This window comes from Hydra viridissima, unplaced genomic scaffold (genome assembly GCF_058129835.1).
Source record: "Hydra viridissima isolate aposymbiotic clone 2 unplaced genomic scaffold, HvirCarnegie_v1 scaffold_3, whole genome shotgun sequence".
NCBI classification, from domain to species: domain Eukaryota; kingdom Metazoa; phylum Cnidaria; class Hydrozoa; order Anthoathecata; family Hydridae; genus Hydra; species Hydra viridissima.
In genome coordinates, this window is record NW_028324302.1 from 6,684,355 (window position 1) to 6,700,349 (window position 15,995).

The following is a 15,995-nucleotide window of genomic DNA, read 5'->3' on the forward strand; positions in this document are numbered from 1 at the left end:
GTTCCCTTCCCCTTCTTTCTCTCTCCCCTATCACCCTATATAAATCCGGGAGCGATGTTAATAATAACTATCAAACACTTGTGTAAGAATCTCGGATATCATTTTATAGCAACATGCAGCTTACGTTAAAAGATAACTATTTAAAACTGAATTTTAATTAGTGAATGTACTTAAAAATATTTGATAAACTAAAAAAACATCACAGTGTCACGGCTGGTTCAAATAAAGCGCAATATCTGGAAGTTCAACTTTCGACCACTTTTCAAGTTTTTTATATTAACAAAAGAAGTCAGTAACTGTAGATGTTTATATTTTGACCGCTGACTAATGTTTCTCTGAAACAAGTTTTTCCTGTTGTCTTTTGAATAGCGTTTGTTTCTGGTCTCGACTTTTTAGTAAAAAATCCTAAAATAGTTACAGAATTGTCGCCAACCTTACTAATCGAGCTATTATTATCTGTGTAGATGCAATTGAATTTCTTCTCTTTTTTAATTTTTCGTTAAGAAATGTTTAGTTCGTTAAGAAATGTTTGGTTCGTTAAGAAATGTTTGATTCGTTAAGAAATGTTTGATTCGTTAAGAAATGTTTGATTCGTTAAGAAATGTTTGATTCGTTAAAAAATGTTTGATTGTTTAAGAAATGTTTGATTCGAGTAAAAAATTAAAACTTATGTTTTTAATTTCTTCCGTTTTCCTTCCTCACAATTTTTCAAAAGAAATTGTTCAAAATTCTCTTGAAGTGGAAATGGTGTGGAAGTGGAAGTGGAAGTTGGTGGAAGTAAATTTGACAAAGACTTCAACTTCAACCAACATTTTTTAGGTGCTCCTTGCTCTTTCAACAAAAGCTAAAATGTATATTAAATGTAGTGTTGTTATCAACTTCGACTAAATCGACTAAAAGTCTAGTCGAAAGACGAAATAAGTCGACTTTTAAAAATCGAATAGTCGATTTAATCGACTTTGGGTCTCCTACTAATCGACTAAAAGTCGATTTAGTCGGGTAATCATCCTAAAATTCATATTTCAATTTTTTTACTTTAGTTTTTTTGTTTATTCTCTTAAAGTTCTATTTGTTTCATAGCATCTAAAAAATAAATAGTTAAGTAACGTTAAAGTATATGATTATAATATTCAAGTATTATAATCTTACACTTTAATATTGCTTGATAATTTTTAGTCCATTTATTTTTGAATGAAAAATTTTATTTAAATATTTCGACTAAATCGACTTTTTGTCGACTTAGTCGATTTTTAAAATGTATTAGTCGATTTAAATAAAATCTAAATTTAAATAAAGTTTGAATATTTCGACTAAGTCGACTAAAAGTCGATTTAGTCGAAATATTTAAATAAAATAAAATTTTTTATTTCGAAAAATACATTGATCGATTAATGTATTTTTCGACTTTGAAAAATACATTAATCGATTTAGTCGACAGTCGAATAATTTCAAAGTCGTAACAACACTAATTAAATGCCATCCTTATTATTTTAAAACTTTTCTTTTACAATAAAAAGTTTAAAAAAAGAATTTCTTTCAGAAAAAATGTTTCTATTTGTATTGGTACTTAAATAACTAGCACCATCTGGAACTACTAAAATCTTCTCTGAGAATAGAGAAAATGAATTAATTTTAAATAATGCAGAAACAATTTAGGATTAATCACTTTTTTCCTATATTGAAAACGTGCTTGGAAGAAATTCTGTCGGCATTAAGATTGCTTTGTGTAGAGTTTAGCACTCAGAGTTAGATGCTGTGTTCAAGTTGAAATAGTTCAGTTTTTCAAATTCATCTAGAGTGAGAAAAATATATCACCTTAAGTTTGCAAGCAATTCGAAGAAGTAAGTAGAATTAATGTTTCTAAATGTAGAGAATATGTCTTGTTTTCTTTTTAACACTCCCAATTACAAACTGTAAAGAGCTTTTTCAAAAATGACAAGAGTTAAGAATGGATCCTCAATATTAACTAGTTTTTTAAATGTACGCTGGTTAATGACACTTGAAAGAACTCTGATACACGACTTTTAGTGACTGCTTCAAAAGTAAAAAAAGTTTCTCTTTGAATTGTGTAAACAAAAATTGTTTTTTTAGTTTATAATCTAATTGATCATTACTTTTAAATCAAGTGGGAGTCAAGGGGGCCCAATATTTTCTGCGTTACCCAATATTTAGTGTTTTGAATGATATTGCTATTTGAGAAATTCAGGCAATACAAACTATTCCTTCTGATTTTTTGGTAAATTTTTTGTTGAATTATGCATACTTCATTATAATACATATAAACATCATGTATCTATTAAGTCCACTGTGCGTGCTTAAAAATATTAAATTTTCTGTTATGACAATCAGAAGCACTATCTGCTTCCCAGTTTGCAAAAATTAAAACAGCTTCCGGCCAAAATTTATGATAAAATTGTACCTGGCCTATATTTTCTTCTCTAGTGAAAATCGACTTTGATACAACCTTGGTACTAGAAACTCAGCAGGTATGAATTCGCCGAAAATTACCTTTTTGGAACATTATTTTTCTAAAATTTTTTTTCAAAACTGGTAAAAACTATAAAAAAAGATTTAGATGACTTAATTTGTGAGCTGTTATTTTATGAGGAGATTGACTTTGAATAAATTAATTCAAGAGAAACATTTATTTCGTGCTGATTGTAATCGCATTTTTCAAAACAAAAAATTTTTGGAATGGAGTTCAATATTTACTTACAAGTTTGTCTTTAAAATATGAAATGAGAATCTGTTTCCATTTTTAAGATTGTTCTTTGTGCGAATTCTTATTTGGTTGGAAGTAACTGTTCTATCTTTAAGTAATGATATTCATCGAGAATGAAAATCATTATTTAAAGATAGAACAGTTGCTACCGTTCTTTAACAGAAGCATGGTATTTTTACAGAGGCATACATACATATATATATATATATATATATATATATATATATATATATATATATATATATATATATATATATATATATATATATATATATATATATATATATAAGTGAACACCAATGATGTCTCATTATCGGATTTTTAGAGTTATTCCCACTACTATATAGCAAATTTGTTGCTGCATCATTACAGTTATATAAATCATTAAAAAAAAATTAAGTAACCCGTAAATTTATACATGAAAAAAGTACCACATGTGGTAAACCAGTGATGTTCATATCTTCCAAGCTCTAAAAGAGCACTGTTCATATTAAAACCAATCAAAATCTGAAAGACTGAAAGACTGCCAATCAGCACTGTCAAGTATGCTGACTTTAAGGTTTTAAAGGCTTTTTGCACGCCTGAGGCCAAGCAGTTCTTTAAAGGCCTGCCTCAAAAAGGTCAGCTGGATGATGATGAATCAGTGTCAGAACTGTCTGAGCTGAAATGAAGTTAAAATAACATTAGCATGTTTTTGATTGACAAAAAAAATATTTATTTTGAATACATAGTATGTATTGCATAAATTATGTCATCAATCAAAATATTTATTTTTTTTAATGTAACGATTTTTTTACACACCTCTAATACTATGCGTTTTTTTTCTCTAGCTGCCATATATGTTATATGTTTTTACCTCGAGAGGTAAGCAAGGGTGTGGGGGATCAAAGGATTAACAAAATAATTGAAATAAAACTTTAGTAAAAATTTTTTAAACAAAATGTCACAGAAAAAATATCAAAATATTTAACTGAAAGAATAACATCATTATCCTGCGGTGGGATTTCTATGGCCCCTTTACCCAAATCCCTGAACATGTTTATGGTTCAGATTTAAAAGTTTGGAGACTTAACTCAAGAGCAGTGCTTTTTAAGCTATAATAAGCAGCATATTAAATGTTTATTTTGATGATAAAACTAAGATTTATAATTTAAGGGGAAAACCAGTGATGTTACAAGATGACACCTAATTCTTGCACGCTTCCAGAGACGATATAAATAGATACTAAATAAGGCATAAGAAGTCAATGACTTAGTTTTTTTTTATTTATTTTCACAAAAAATGTTTGGTTTTTAGTTACTTCATTGCAATTTCCAGTGATAAATACTCTTATTTCATTTCTAAAATGGTCTGTATTTTATGTATTAGGACCACATTTAACCAAAACTCATGTATACTTTATGTATATATATAAATATATATATATATATATATATATATATATATATATATATATATATATATATATATATATATATATATATATATATATATATATATATATATATATATTATGCATACATACATAATATAATATAATTACAACCAAGTAACAAAACTCTAAAAGGAACCTCTGAGTTATGGTTACTCACAGAACTTAGCTAATAGTTCAGCATTTATAACTTTGTAGTATCTATCTGAAGAACTAATGCATAAAAAATATTTTATCTTAAAAAGAATCTCAGCTGCCTACCATGCTGTTGTGCTATTAACCTTCTAGCACACAGCATGGGTTTGTTAAGAACTAAAAGATACTTAGACTATATAACAAATACTAGTTGTTTGTAATTTTAAATTTTTACACAAGCAATATTGCTTGTGTAAAAGGAATTTATTAATATTAATAAATTCCTATGTCGATAACTGACAATAGTTGCAAGTTAGTTAGCAATTATCATTTTAGACCTAATAACTACGTTTCTTTGGACAACATAGTCAAGCTAGTCAGCAGTTGTCAGCTTATACAAATTTTTTCTTTACTTCTATTAAACAAACTGAAATTAAAACAAACTGAGAATACTGAGAATTTGTTTTTTTATTTAATTTTTTTGTTATTTAATCATTTTTTCGTTATTTATTCTAAAAAACGAAAAACAGAAAAGTTAACAAGTTATTTAAGAATATGTTTTTATTAAACAAAAAAATATATTTATATTTTAAATTTATGTAAATATGTAATATTCCGTTACTTTTAAGAAAAAAAATCTTAAACAATAGAAAAGATTTTTACTTGCCGTATTCTCTATCAAGTAATATTTTAGAGCACGTTGTGCTGTTAATTATTCCTTAAATCTTTAACTGTTCGTTATTTACTCCAGCTCATTCAAGGTTATAAATTAAAGGAATCTCAAATGTAGAATATCGATATTTGCTCAGGCGCTAGAAGAGCTATATACTGCTCTGTTTTATCACTCTTGTGAAATTTTATTGAAAATTTCAATTTATAACTACAGTTACCAGTCTTTTAAGCTCTTTTTGTTAATCCTTCAATCTTTTTATCACTGTTGTCGTTTCATTTTTATAAGATTGCTGTTTCAACAACCATAAATGTAGCTGGGAGCAGCAAATTTTTATAATGGGATTTTGTGTAGCATCATCATTGACCCCATTACAAATATAGTATTGTGGGTAAATACGATATTTCTGTGAATAAATATAAATATTGCATACTACCAACGTAAAATTTATGCATATTGATATTTTAACAAATTAAATAGAATAGTTTTGTGTAGATTAGAGATAGTAATTGCTTTAAAATAATAACTTCATCCCCTAAGAGTGACAACCAAATAGAAAAATCTGACGGTGAGTCAAGATGCATAGATAAATGCTTTTTTATTCTATGTTTAATGGAACTATCGTCTTATTGTTCAGTGGATGTAGTATAAATAAACACAAATCTTTATTGATTGTGCTGAGATCGGTTATTTTATAACGAGATGCTGCACGGATTATGCTTAAACCACATTTATAAGTAAATGAGTATCAACTCAAAAATTTTGGTACAATTTAGTGAAGAAGTTTTAGTTGATGTACAGAAAAATGTGTTCTTTCGGGTGTTATACCTATAAAGTGAACATAGAATAGGCTAATTAAACATATTAACTAATTATATTATATTTGCAACATTTTAACTAGTTATATTAACTAAATAAACATAAAATAGACTAAAATAATATTAAAGACTTCAGGCGCGAATCCAGGAGTTTGTAACTGTGTGGCCAAATTTTATTTTCACGATTGAAAATTTGATAAAAGATCGATGTTTTAATTTTTTTTTCACAGCATTTATTGATTGAATAAAACATGTGTAAGGTATAATAATAACCGTTGTGGCCATGGCAGGAATCTCTATAGCCAAAATCCGTAAATTACGGCAGGCAAATTTAAATTTGTAGGGATATTCCACCCCTAAGATCCGCTCCTGGACTTTCTTTTTTCAAGAAAACACAAAAAAAAGATCATTTTAAAAAAGAGTAGTTGCTTTAAATCGAACAGATTCCTTAACTAAAGTATTACATATAATAAAAGAAATATTTCACTTATGACAGCATTCAATTTTGTTTCTGCATGATTATTTCCTTAAGTTTTGAAAGAAATATTTCATTTTTTACATTTTTTGTTCCCGTAAGTAATTACAGAAAAAAGATTTGTAGGTTTTAAAAAGTATCATTCATATTTTTCACTCTCGAAAAATCTGGATACTTATGTAATTGTCCTCATTTGATGGCACTGATGGCTGTTTTAAAAGCTATTAATCACTGATGCAGATAATTTATTTCCTTCGACCCATTTTTCAAAGTTATTTGTTCTGTTTTAACAATATTAAGCTCCTATTCTTTAATGTTTAAATTAATAAATACAACTTTGATCTACTCGAAAATCTTTGAGAAACGAACATAGTTTATAAGTTAAACGTCTTAGAAAGGTCTGTTATTTTAGCAATTTCCTCCGAAGATGACCTTTTAATGAAAAGTAAAGTAGCATTAGTTAGATTCAGAAACCTTCTTATGATACATATAAAACATATGGGTAGGTATGATTTTTAATAACATGATATTTAAGCATTATCTTTACAAAAAGTTATTTGTTATTTGTTTTTAAATGAACCATTTTATTACAATTTTTAAGCATTATCTTTACAAAAAGTTATTTGTTATTTGTTTTTAAATGAACCATTTTATTACAATTTTTAAAAAATTTTCTTCTTTGACTTTTCTTCGACTGAGTTTTTTATCACCTTATCATAATTTACTTTCCAACGACAATATGGATGAAGCATTAAGAAGTTCTTGATTCATGGTTAATCTGAAGTTGTTTTTAATTCTTGACAATTTCGGAAATGATCTTATAGATGACGTATTTGCAACTGGATTGCCAAATAAATTAGTTAAAAAATAAATTTGAAACGCGTTGTTGAAGTTGGGAAATGTTTCTTTAAATCCGCTTTCTTGCAAATTTCCAGGGAAGATTTAAATTTATTGTTTAAATGCGCTTTTAAACGAATTCTTTCCAGAATGAATAAATCATCTAAATCTCTTTCGTAAATATGTATTAAATTTTTCGCTTTTTTAATTTTTGTTTGATTGTCAAAGTTCCAAAAGTTTACAAGGACGAAAAATCGCTCCAAGATATAAGCGTCGTTGCGTCGTTTTTGATCCGTAGTTAGTGTATCAATGATGAAATGAAAATATAAAATTAAAAAAAAAAATATCCTAATTTTTATATCAAAACTGTCTTTTGTTGTCAACACTGCCATCAAACTATTTCTTTCTATCTTCTTTTTACGATTTTGAATGATTTTGATTGTTTGATATATTTTTGGCTTCTTCGTAAGTTGCAATGTCGTTTCTTATTAAAACTTTTTTAAATGCTTTTAATTCTCAAACCACAGAACCCAGGTCAAGACCAGGTTTTTGCTCGTATTTATATGGTTAAGATCAGGTCTTTGCTCGTATATATATTCGTTTTCTATAAAATTTAATACCAAATGATAGCAATAAAAAAGTTTTATCTCGTTAATTTTTTTAGAGATGGCATGTGCTTCATGTCTTACAGTTTGTCTTTCGTAATTGTTCTGCTCAGATATCAAAACTTTAATTTTTTTATAAAAGACCTGTAGTTGCACCCGCCTTGCTGATCACCTAGTTTATTTAACTGAGCAAACTACAATCATAGAACAATAACAAAAAAGAAAAAGCTCGTTAAGAATAAGAATCCGTTTACTGCAGTTATTTTACTCAGCGAAGGATTCGACTAAACTAACAAAAACGTATAAAAGACACCTTATATTTGGGACCAAAAGTGGATATGCTCAAATTATGTATTATATTATTTTTGGCAATATAAAATCACCTAGAACAAATGCAGGAAAATTTTAAATAAGATAAATGTTTCCAAAACATCATCCCTTCCACCAATAAACACTGAAGAGTATTGTTAAAAAACAACATTGAAGTGTTTCTTTAATTATTAGAACTAGTTTTATCTACGTCCCCCCCCCCCCCTCCAACGGCAACTGCGTTTCTTGCCTAATAGATAATTTGGCGCTAGCTTGGTGGCACCCACATTCTGGTCAACTGTTACTTTCCGTTGACACAACTAGAACACAGAATCTCATAAGATGTTGTTTTGGCCGGGAAAAAAAAAAACTCCAACAAGAAAACCTCTTTCAAAAACGAGTTATGATGCTTCTCATGACCTTTTAATTAAATCATGTTTACAATTGAATTCTTTATGTATAGTTGAAACAAACCATAAACCGCTATAATCTTAAATTTCATTAACAAGAAAACATTTTTGAGCAATAAAGAGAAAGTTGGTTTTTTAATGAACTTTTTTTTAAAACGAAGAAGAAACATGTTTGGATCTTTATTTATTTATTTATTTTTATTAAAAACGGTCATTTTTTTATTAAAAACGGTCGAGATTTGCATTAACTCTGTTGTTTCGTCATAAATTCTTTTAAACGGAAATTAATGATTTTAGCGCATTTTTTACCGAAAGTTACGGACTTCACGCGCATAAAAGATTCTGTAGCAATTTTTACAGGGAAATCCTAAAGATAAAAAACGAATTGCAAGATGTCTGTACTTCATAACATGTTTTTAAAATAAAGCCCTTGCTCTTCCTAATTGCTTAGGTTTAATTATTATACTGGCCAAATCTCTAAGTACTCTTAATCTAAGAATTAAATGCGAGTAAAAATAGTTTGCGTAAGATATATACTCCTCTTTATTTAAAAATTCTGGGTCAGGTCATTATGCTAAGTATACAAAAAAAAAAAAATAAATAACAAGTATATTTTGAAACCTCTAGTAACATCGTTAACATTGCTTTTCAACCATTAAATACCTGTGGCCAACCTACAAAAGCCAAATTTGTGTTAATTACATCAATATCGAAATAACTTACGAAAACTTTTAGAAAATCGTAAATCTGAATTGAAATTTGTGAAGTACCGAAAATTTTTTTCTAAAATCTTATAACTTTGCAGGTCTAAGTATATAAATTTTGTTTTAAACTTGATTTATTTAAAATGTTGTTTAAATGCTGTTAAAATGAAGTTTGTATTTACATCCGTTATTATTAATTACTAACGAAAAACCATAACACACATCCTTAAATTAAAGTGTAAAAGTAACGTAACAGTGACGTTTTTAGACAACCCTCTAAATGAGTTGTTATAGAGTTAGAGTGGTTTTCAAGATTCTTAAAAATCTTTTATTATGCTTGTTTTTTGTTTTGATAAAAATTACACAAAAACAATGTGTCAATATAACTTTATCTACAAGTTTTTCTCTTATATTTCATGTTATCTTGTTATCAATTTACATCTGAACACGGCCTAACGATTTTGATTATATTAAAAATTTGCAATGCTTGGATTAAATCGCCTTTTTTCCTCCTTCAAAGGTAGTTTTTTTTAACCTGTTTAACTAAGCTCCGTATTCTTTCAAATAATCTTGTATGACCTTAAGGACTCCAAACTGAGAAACAACAACATTTATTTAAAATCCGTTGGATGCAGGACTAAGCAGGAATAGAAAGCAGGACTAAGCAGGAATAGAAAGAAACTTTTATATTAAGATATATTTACATATATATAAGATATATATATCTTAAAGTATATACCAAATTTTATGTGTAAGCAAATATATAAACTTGAGTGTTTATAGTTTTATACAAAGAACATTTCAAAATTCAAATTGCTACAAAATAAGATGATTCATGAAGTATATTATATAGTAAGAAGGCTAGTTACGTTTAAAGTCTTTTTCTTATTATTTTAAAGTTAAATAAATTATTTTTCCAAATGTATACTGAAAATGTCTAAGATTAATGTAACTACGAAAACTTTTTTTCGTAAATACGTTCAAAAGTGCTTTTTAATTAGGCGTAAGACACTTATAAGATAGACTCCTGATCTATTAACAATAGAAATAGTCAAAGGATATCATAAATTGCGTTTAAATATTCAGACATTTACAAAATACGGGATATTCCGAAGCTCATAAAACCTTGTAACCTTGACTTCTCTCATAAACAAACTTCTGAAAGGTTTTTTTTAAAAAAAACACATCAGTATTTCGATCAGGAAGGGAACTCACCAAAAATTAAAACGCCCAAATTTTGTATAGTTCTAGTGTTAGTAAAGTATTTCGAAAATTTCGCATAAATCTTGCGTCTGTTTTATTTTTCGAAATTTGAAATTGTAAATTTTTAACTCTTACGCCCAAAATTTTAAGTTTTTCTAAATATTTTGTGTAAGTTCAGCCTTAAAAAAGGGATAATAGATCTCACTCTTCATTCTCTTAAATTGGAGAAACTCAGGTTACCTCATCCAGGTTGCCGTAGTAAAATTTATTTGTTTATGCTTAACTTTCAAAAAATTGCGTCGGTTTGTTTATTCACAACAAACTAAAACGAACGAAATAAAATGCAAATAGAATTATTTTAACAACGCAAAGATTTTTTATTGCGCTAGAAATACACCAAGCAAAGAGTGTAAAGTATAAATAATAGTATAAACACTGACGCTTTTGATCTTTTGGGAGTGTTAATCTGAAAAACACCGGTTTATTTTAATTCGGAATTTTGGAGAAATACCAACTCGAAGCTTGTTTTAGTGTAGTTAATTAAACTTTTGATCTGATACATTTTATTTCCGTTCTTCACGTTGTTATTTTACTTCGCTAATGATCGGAAAGCAGCATGAAGTAATGATTTTTTGACATAATACGTGCTTAGTATCCTCATTCCTAGCTTTTCTTTGCCAAGAGAGGCTTACAAAAGGGGTTACAGAAATTATACGATAATTTTTCTGTTCACTCAAAAGCGTCAGGAAATAAAAAACCCTCTTGTGCTATTTATTATGCTGCTTAAATGATCTTTAAGCCATTGATCTTATTCGTCATTCAGTTTATTAAACTCAATATAAAACACTGAGAAGTGTTTTTGGTTAGGAATTACCATTTTAACCTTGGCATCTATTTTTGTAATAGTCAAGGAGATTCAATGCATTTTCGAAAAGTTATCTAAGTTGTTTATTAAGAAGATTTTGAAGAATGAGAATGGTTTGAGATAATCTGAAGATAATTTAGCATGTTTAAAATCACTAATAATCACTTTCTTCATGCAAATTTTTAAAACCAATAGAAGATTTAAAACATAAATGTATTTGTTCTGTTTGTTTTAGGCATTTACGACCAAAAAATGTCAGAAAACCTTAGTGACTCTGCAATTCGTATACTGAAATTAACAGCGCCAACTCTTTCAACTGAGGGAACCAAAGTGACAACAAGGATGTATGAAATTATGTTTACCAAATACCCAGTTGTTAAAAATCTCTTTAATGCCTCTCACTTTCATAAAGCTGGGAAAAGCAACACCGTTGCTCCTCAGGTAAGTTTTTTAATTTTATTTTTTTTTTTCACGTAAATATATCTAAGTTTAACTTGAGGAAAAGACTTTGAATTAATATTACTCGAAAATCAAATAAAATACGCACATCAAACTCCTGGTGACGTCATCTAAACCGTTTATGATCCAACTGGATACTTTAATATTGAAAAAGATAATATTTACTCTATTATCAATCCCTATGTCAAAACAATAATTATAATCCTCACAAGGTATTTTTTGATTGTTTTTGAATACCTGTCTGCTTTAATTTGCATTAATGATTTTTTGTAGGTGTGCTTTCTTACTCCTATAAAAACTCTTATAAAAAATTTCGCTTACACATGGTGTTTATCTAGTAAACTAGCATGCGCCTTATAAATTTCTACACAAAAAATTTAGATGAAACGAGTGAAATTAGAAGATTTTTAAACTGCTAAAAATGTAGCATCAAAAAAAAGATGACGAAAGTCGCTCTCGAACTCGTTAACAAACCTCTATTTTTAGCTTTTACCTTAACAATAATGATGTCACTTTTTCATATATATTTTAGGCACAAGCATTGGCTAATGCCGTATTTGGGTATGCTGCCAACGCTGACAATCTAAGTGCGCTTCAAGAGGCGTTGCAACTTATAGCTCATAAACATGTCAGTTTTAATATACTGCCTGAACACTACCCAATCGTTGGAGACTGTCTGCTTCAAGCGATCAAAGACGTTCTTAAAGATGCAGCAACCGAAGAAGTCATGGAGGGTTGGAAAGAAGGTTACAACTTTTTGGCTAATTTGTTTATTGGTATGGAAAATAACATCAAAAAAGAAAACGAAAGCAAAGGTGTGAGTTTTTACGTATTTTTAGATTTAGGTGCTTTTGCTTTTCTTTAAATAAAATCGACTAAATGTACTTTTTATAAGCAAAACTCGTTTCATAATCAAAATATTCATTAAACTCTCAACATCTTTCGTAAGCAAAAAAAGCTTGTACTTAAATTGCTTTTATTCTCTTGCAATCTTTTATTCTCCTTTATTTGTACTTTACAAGTTTTGAAAAACTTGTAATATAAAATTTTTTTTTTATAAGTTTAGTAAATTATAAGTTAAAAGATTTAAATGCTGCATGATCTGTTTCAGAAACTAATGTTTAATGTTCTGTCTAATGTAAACCCATTTCAAAGTAAAAACTTAACCTTACGAGCAATAATGAATGCTTTTTTCTTTTGCATACTTTGAAGTAACCATAAGTAATTTAAACAGTAAATTTGCGAACATACATTTAACAAATGAACGTTTTTCAGGTGGCTGGGTTGGCTTCAAACCGTTACTTGTGTCGGAAAAGATCAAAGAGACTGAAGAAATCACTTCATTTATACTAAAAGATCCCTCTGGAAAAGATCTTCCTGAGTTCTTACCTGGACAGTATATCTCCTTTAGGCAAGAACTGTTTGTATAACTTTTGTATTGTTTCTATATTTGTTGGTCTTTTATTTTACAGTTTGAAATCATTCTTGCAACATTTGAGCCGACATGAACGCACAATGTTTCTTAAAATAAACTTGAATAATCGACTTTTTGAAAGGAAAAAATATCCTAACAAACACCTTTTTTTTTTAAACTCAGAATTCCTGTGGGAAAAATTGAAAAGTTTGATCATGACATTGTTCGCAACTACAGCTTGTCAAGCATGCCCAACCACGGATTCTACAGAGTTTCCATTAAAAAGGAGCTCTCGCATAACGTCAGCTCGCCTGATGGTGTTGCGTCCGTCTACTTTCATGATAATGTCAATGTTGGTGACGAAGTTCTGGTAAAAGTCTTTTTTCATATCTTACTCTTAGTTCTATCAACGCTCTGTTGTTAATCAAAGTCAAGAGGACCGTGGTGTATTCTGTAAGATCCTGTACCTCTACGATAGAAACTTTACGTGCTGGTATTCTAAGTATACGCGAGAATACACGCGTTGTCTTACAACAACACCGAGATGTTTGTTTTGATTTGTCATTTATTTGCTGTTGTTTAGGTCGGAAATCCGTGTGGAACATTCGTTTTGAAAGCAGTCGGACCTCGACCGCTGGTTCTCATTTCTGCTGGAGTGGGGTTAACTCCGATCATAAGCATGATGGAGTATTTACTTTCCAATCAAAACGACAGCAAACCAATAGTTTACATTCATTGCGCAAAGAGTGAAGCTCATTTTGCTATGAGACTTCATGTCGAAGAGCTATGCAAAAACAAAAGGCTGACCTCTCACGTGTTTTATTCAAGTTGTGGAGCGGGGGCGTCGGGATCTAAAATAGTAGTGAGTAAACTTGTTGATTAACAATCGGTCATTTAGTCAGTATTTTTGTTTTAAACGTTTTCCTAATTGGTTTATGTTTTTCAATGGATTTAGCTTTTCTCTTTTAGACTCACAATAGCCATTTGACGAAAGAAGCTTTGGAATCAATCATACCACTGCCATCTAATGAAAACGAGTTTTATTTCTGCGGCCCCCCACGTTTCCTTCACTCTGTTAAGGGTATTCTTTCAGAAATGGAAGTTCCGGCTGAACAAATAAACTATGAATATTTCGGACCAACACAAGAATAATTAAAGAACTTCGATTATTATTACTGTATCTATTTTAGATCCATATTTAAATGCATATTTTTTCAAAGTTCAAACTGAAGTTGTAAATCATTTTGTTGTTCTTAAATCTTTTTTTTTTTCTTTTATTTCCCATCTGCTAATTAACATTGTGTCATCTGTAAGTTTTAAATTACTAAAGAAACTCAGATAGTCTTAAACTATGAGTTCAGGTATTAAAAAAAGGAATGTAAATAGGCTCTGGTTTATCATTATTATTATTATTTTTATCATAATAATAATAAAAACAATAATAGTAGTAATAATCATAACAATCATAATAATTATTGTTACAATAAAGTTAATACTAATACTAATAATAATAATAATTACAATAGTTATGATAATAGTAGTAATATTAACAATGATAAAAGTAATAATAGTGTTAATAACAGTAGAAGTGATAATAATAACAATGGCAATAATAATAGTACTAATGATAATAATAACAATGGCAATAATAATAGTACTAATGATAATAATAACAATAATAATGATTATAGTAATAATACTAATCATGATGATTACGGTAATAAAAATAACAATTACAATAGCAGCAACAATAACAACGGAAACAACAGTAGCAATAATATTAATAACAAATACAGGTGCCTTAAAACTCAGTGAATATAAGGAAAAAATGAACTTAAGAAGCACTCTTCACTGAAAGTCTTAAAATCACGGTTGTTATGGCAGTTTGTAGAAATTAGTTCCTTAGCGTTTGGATGACTTGCGAGACCATTTATTTTACACTATTATACACTGTAGTAATTTTATCATTTTCAATTTACATTTCTGTTAATGAGATATATATTGAATATACTTCTTTAACTCTGTTAGTGAAAAAGTCTTTACAACTGAAAAAAGTTCAATTTTTGAATAAATAAAGGAAATCAATTTTTAGTTAATTATTCAAGTCGCTAGTTAAAAAATAAGAAACATTCCACTGTTTTAAAAGATAATTTAGTTAAAAATGAAAGCATGGCTCATGAATTAATTATAGAAAATAGTGTCCCCACACTTCCTTTTCTCTGATTTTTAGGGGATAAAATAACAGTTTTAAATCTTTTTTCTTAAAGCGTAATTTCCTTCCTTAAATACTTTACAGGCGACACTTCAATGAAATTTGATGTCACATTTCTTCCTATTAATTCTGGAAGATCATCTTGGAACTACTGCCATAATACTAAAATCATTACTATACTTTTCAAATAAAACACCAAGATCTTGTTTAAGAAATATCATTTCAATAAATTTACTAAAAGTTTGCCACACAAGTTGTTATTTGGAATATAAATATTCCAGTAACACTTTGATTGCAACAAACCTTGTTTAGTGGTATCAGATTTCGATTTTAAAATTCAACAACTTTAGAAATACGACAAATAACAAAATTTTTTAATTAAGTTCTCTAAGTGGAGGGCATGATCCGCATGCTCTTTGCAAAGGAATGTAAAACTGTGAAATGAATCCTAAACCTTTACCTAAAAATATTAATTTGCTTTATAAAAGTAGATTCCATTTTACAAACATGGGACTGTTTTAAGAATTTGGTGTAAACAACTTGAATAAATACTTAAAAAACAATATAAAAAAGTACTTGAAAAAATATTTTATAGCATTTTTAAATTGCTTGTTGAATTTTAAAACTTTTTAAAAATCTTTGGTTTTTCAACTAAAACTGAATGAAACTAAATCATCATTTAGAGATGTTATTTTGACTTTACTATTAGCTTTCTATGCAGAAGA

General features: G+C 28.4%; 1 protein-coding gene across 4 annotated transcripts; it reads left to right on the forward strand.

Annotated features, from left to right (window-relative positions):
- The first annotated feature begins 1,659 nt into the window (after positions 1–1,659).
- LOC145202552 (uncharacterized) lies at positions 1,660–14,297 on the forward strand. 4 transcript variants are annotated; one of them, XM_090082554.1, is made up of 7 exons: positions 1,660–1,841; positions 11,421–11,626; positions 12,177–12,459; positions 12,920–13,055; positions 13,242–13,428; positions 13,642–13,920; positions 14,028–14,297. In XM_090082554.1, exons 2-7 carry the CDS (start codon positions 11,438–11,440, stop codon positions 14,208–14,210), a joined length of 1,257 nt encoding a protein of 418 aa, XP_089938680.1. In that variant the 5' UTR covers positions 1,660–1,841; positions 11,421–11,437; the 3' UTR covers positions 14,211–14,297. The 4 variants fall into 4 exon arrangements, with proteins under 4 accessions (XP_089938680.1, XP_089938681.1, XP_089938682.1 ...); XM_090082555.1 differs by lacking the exon at positions 1,660–1,841 and adding an exon at positions 10,711–10,734; XM_090082556.1 differs by lacking the exon at positions 1,660–1,841 and adding an exon at positions 10,920–10,941.
- The last annotated feature ends 1,698 nt before the right edge of the window (positions 14,298–15,995 follow it).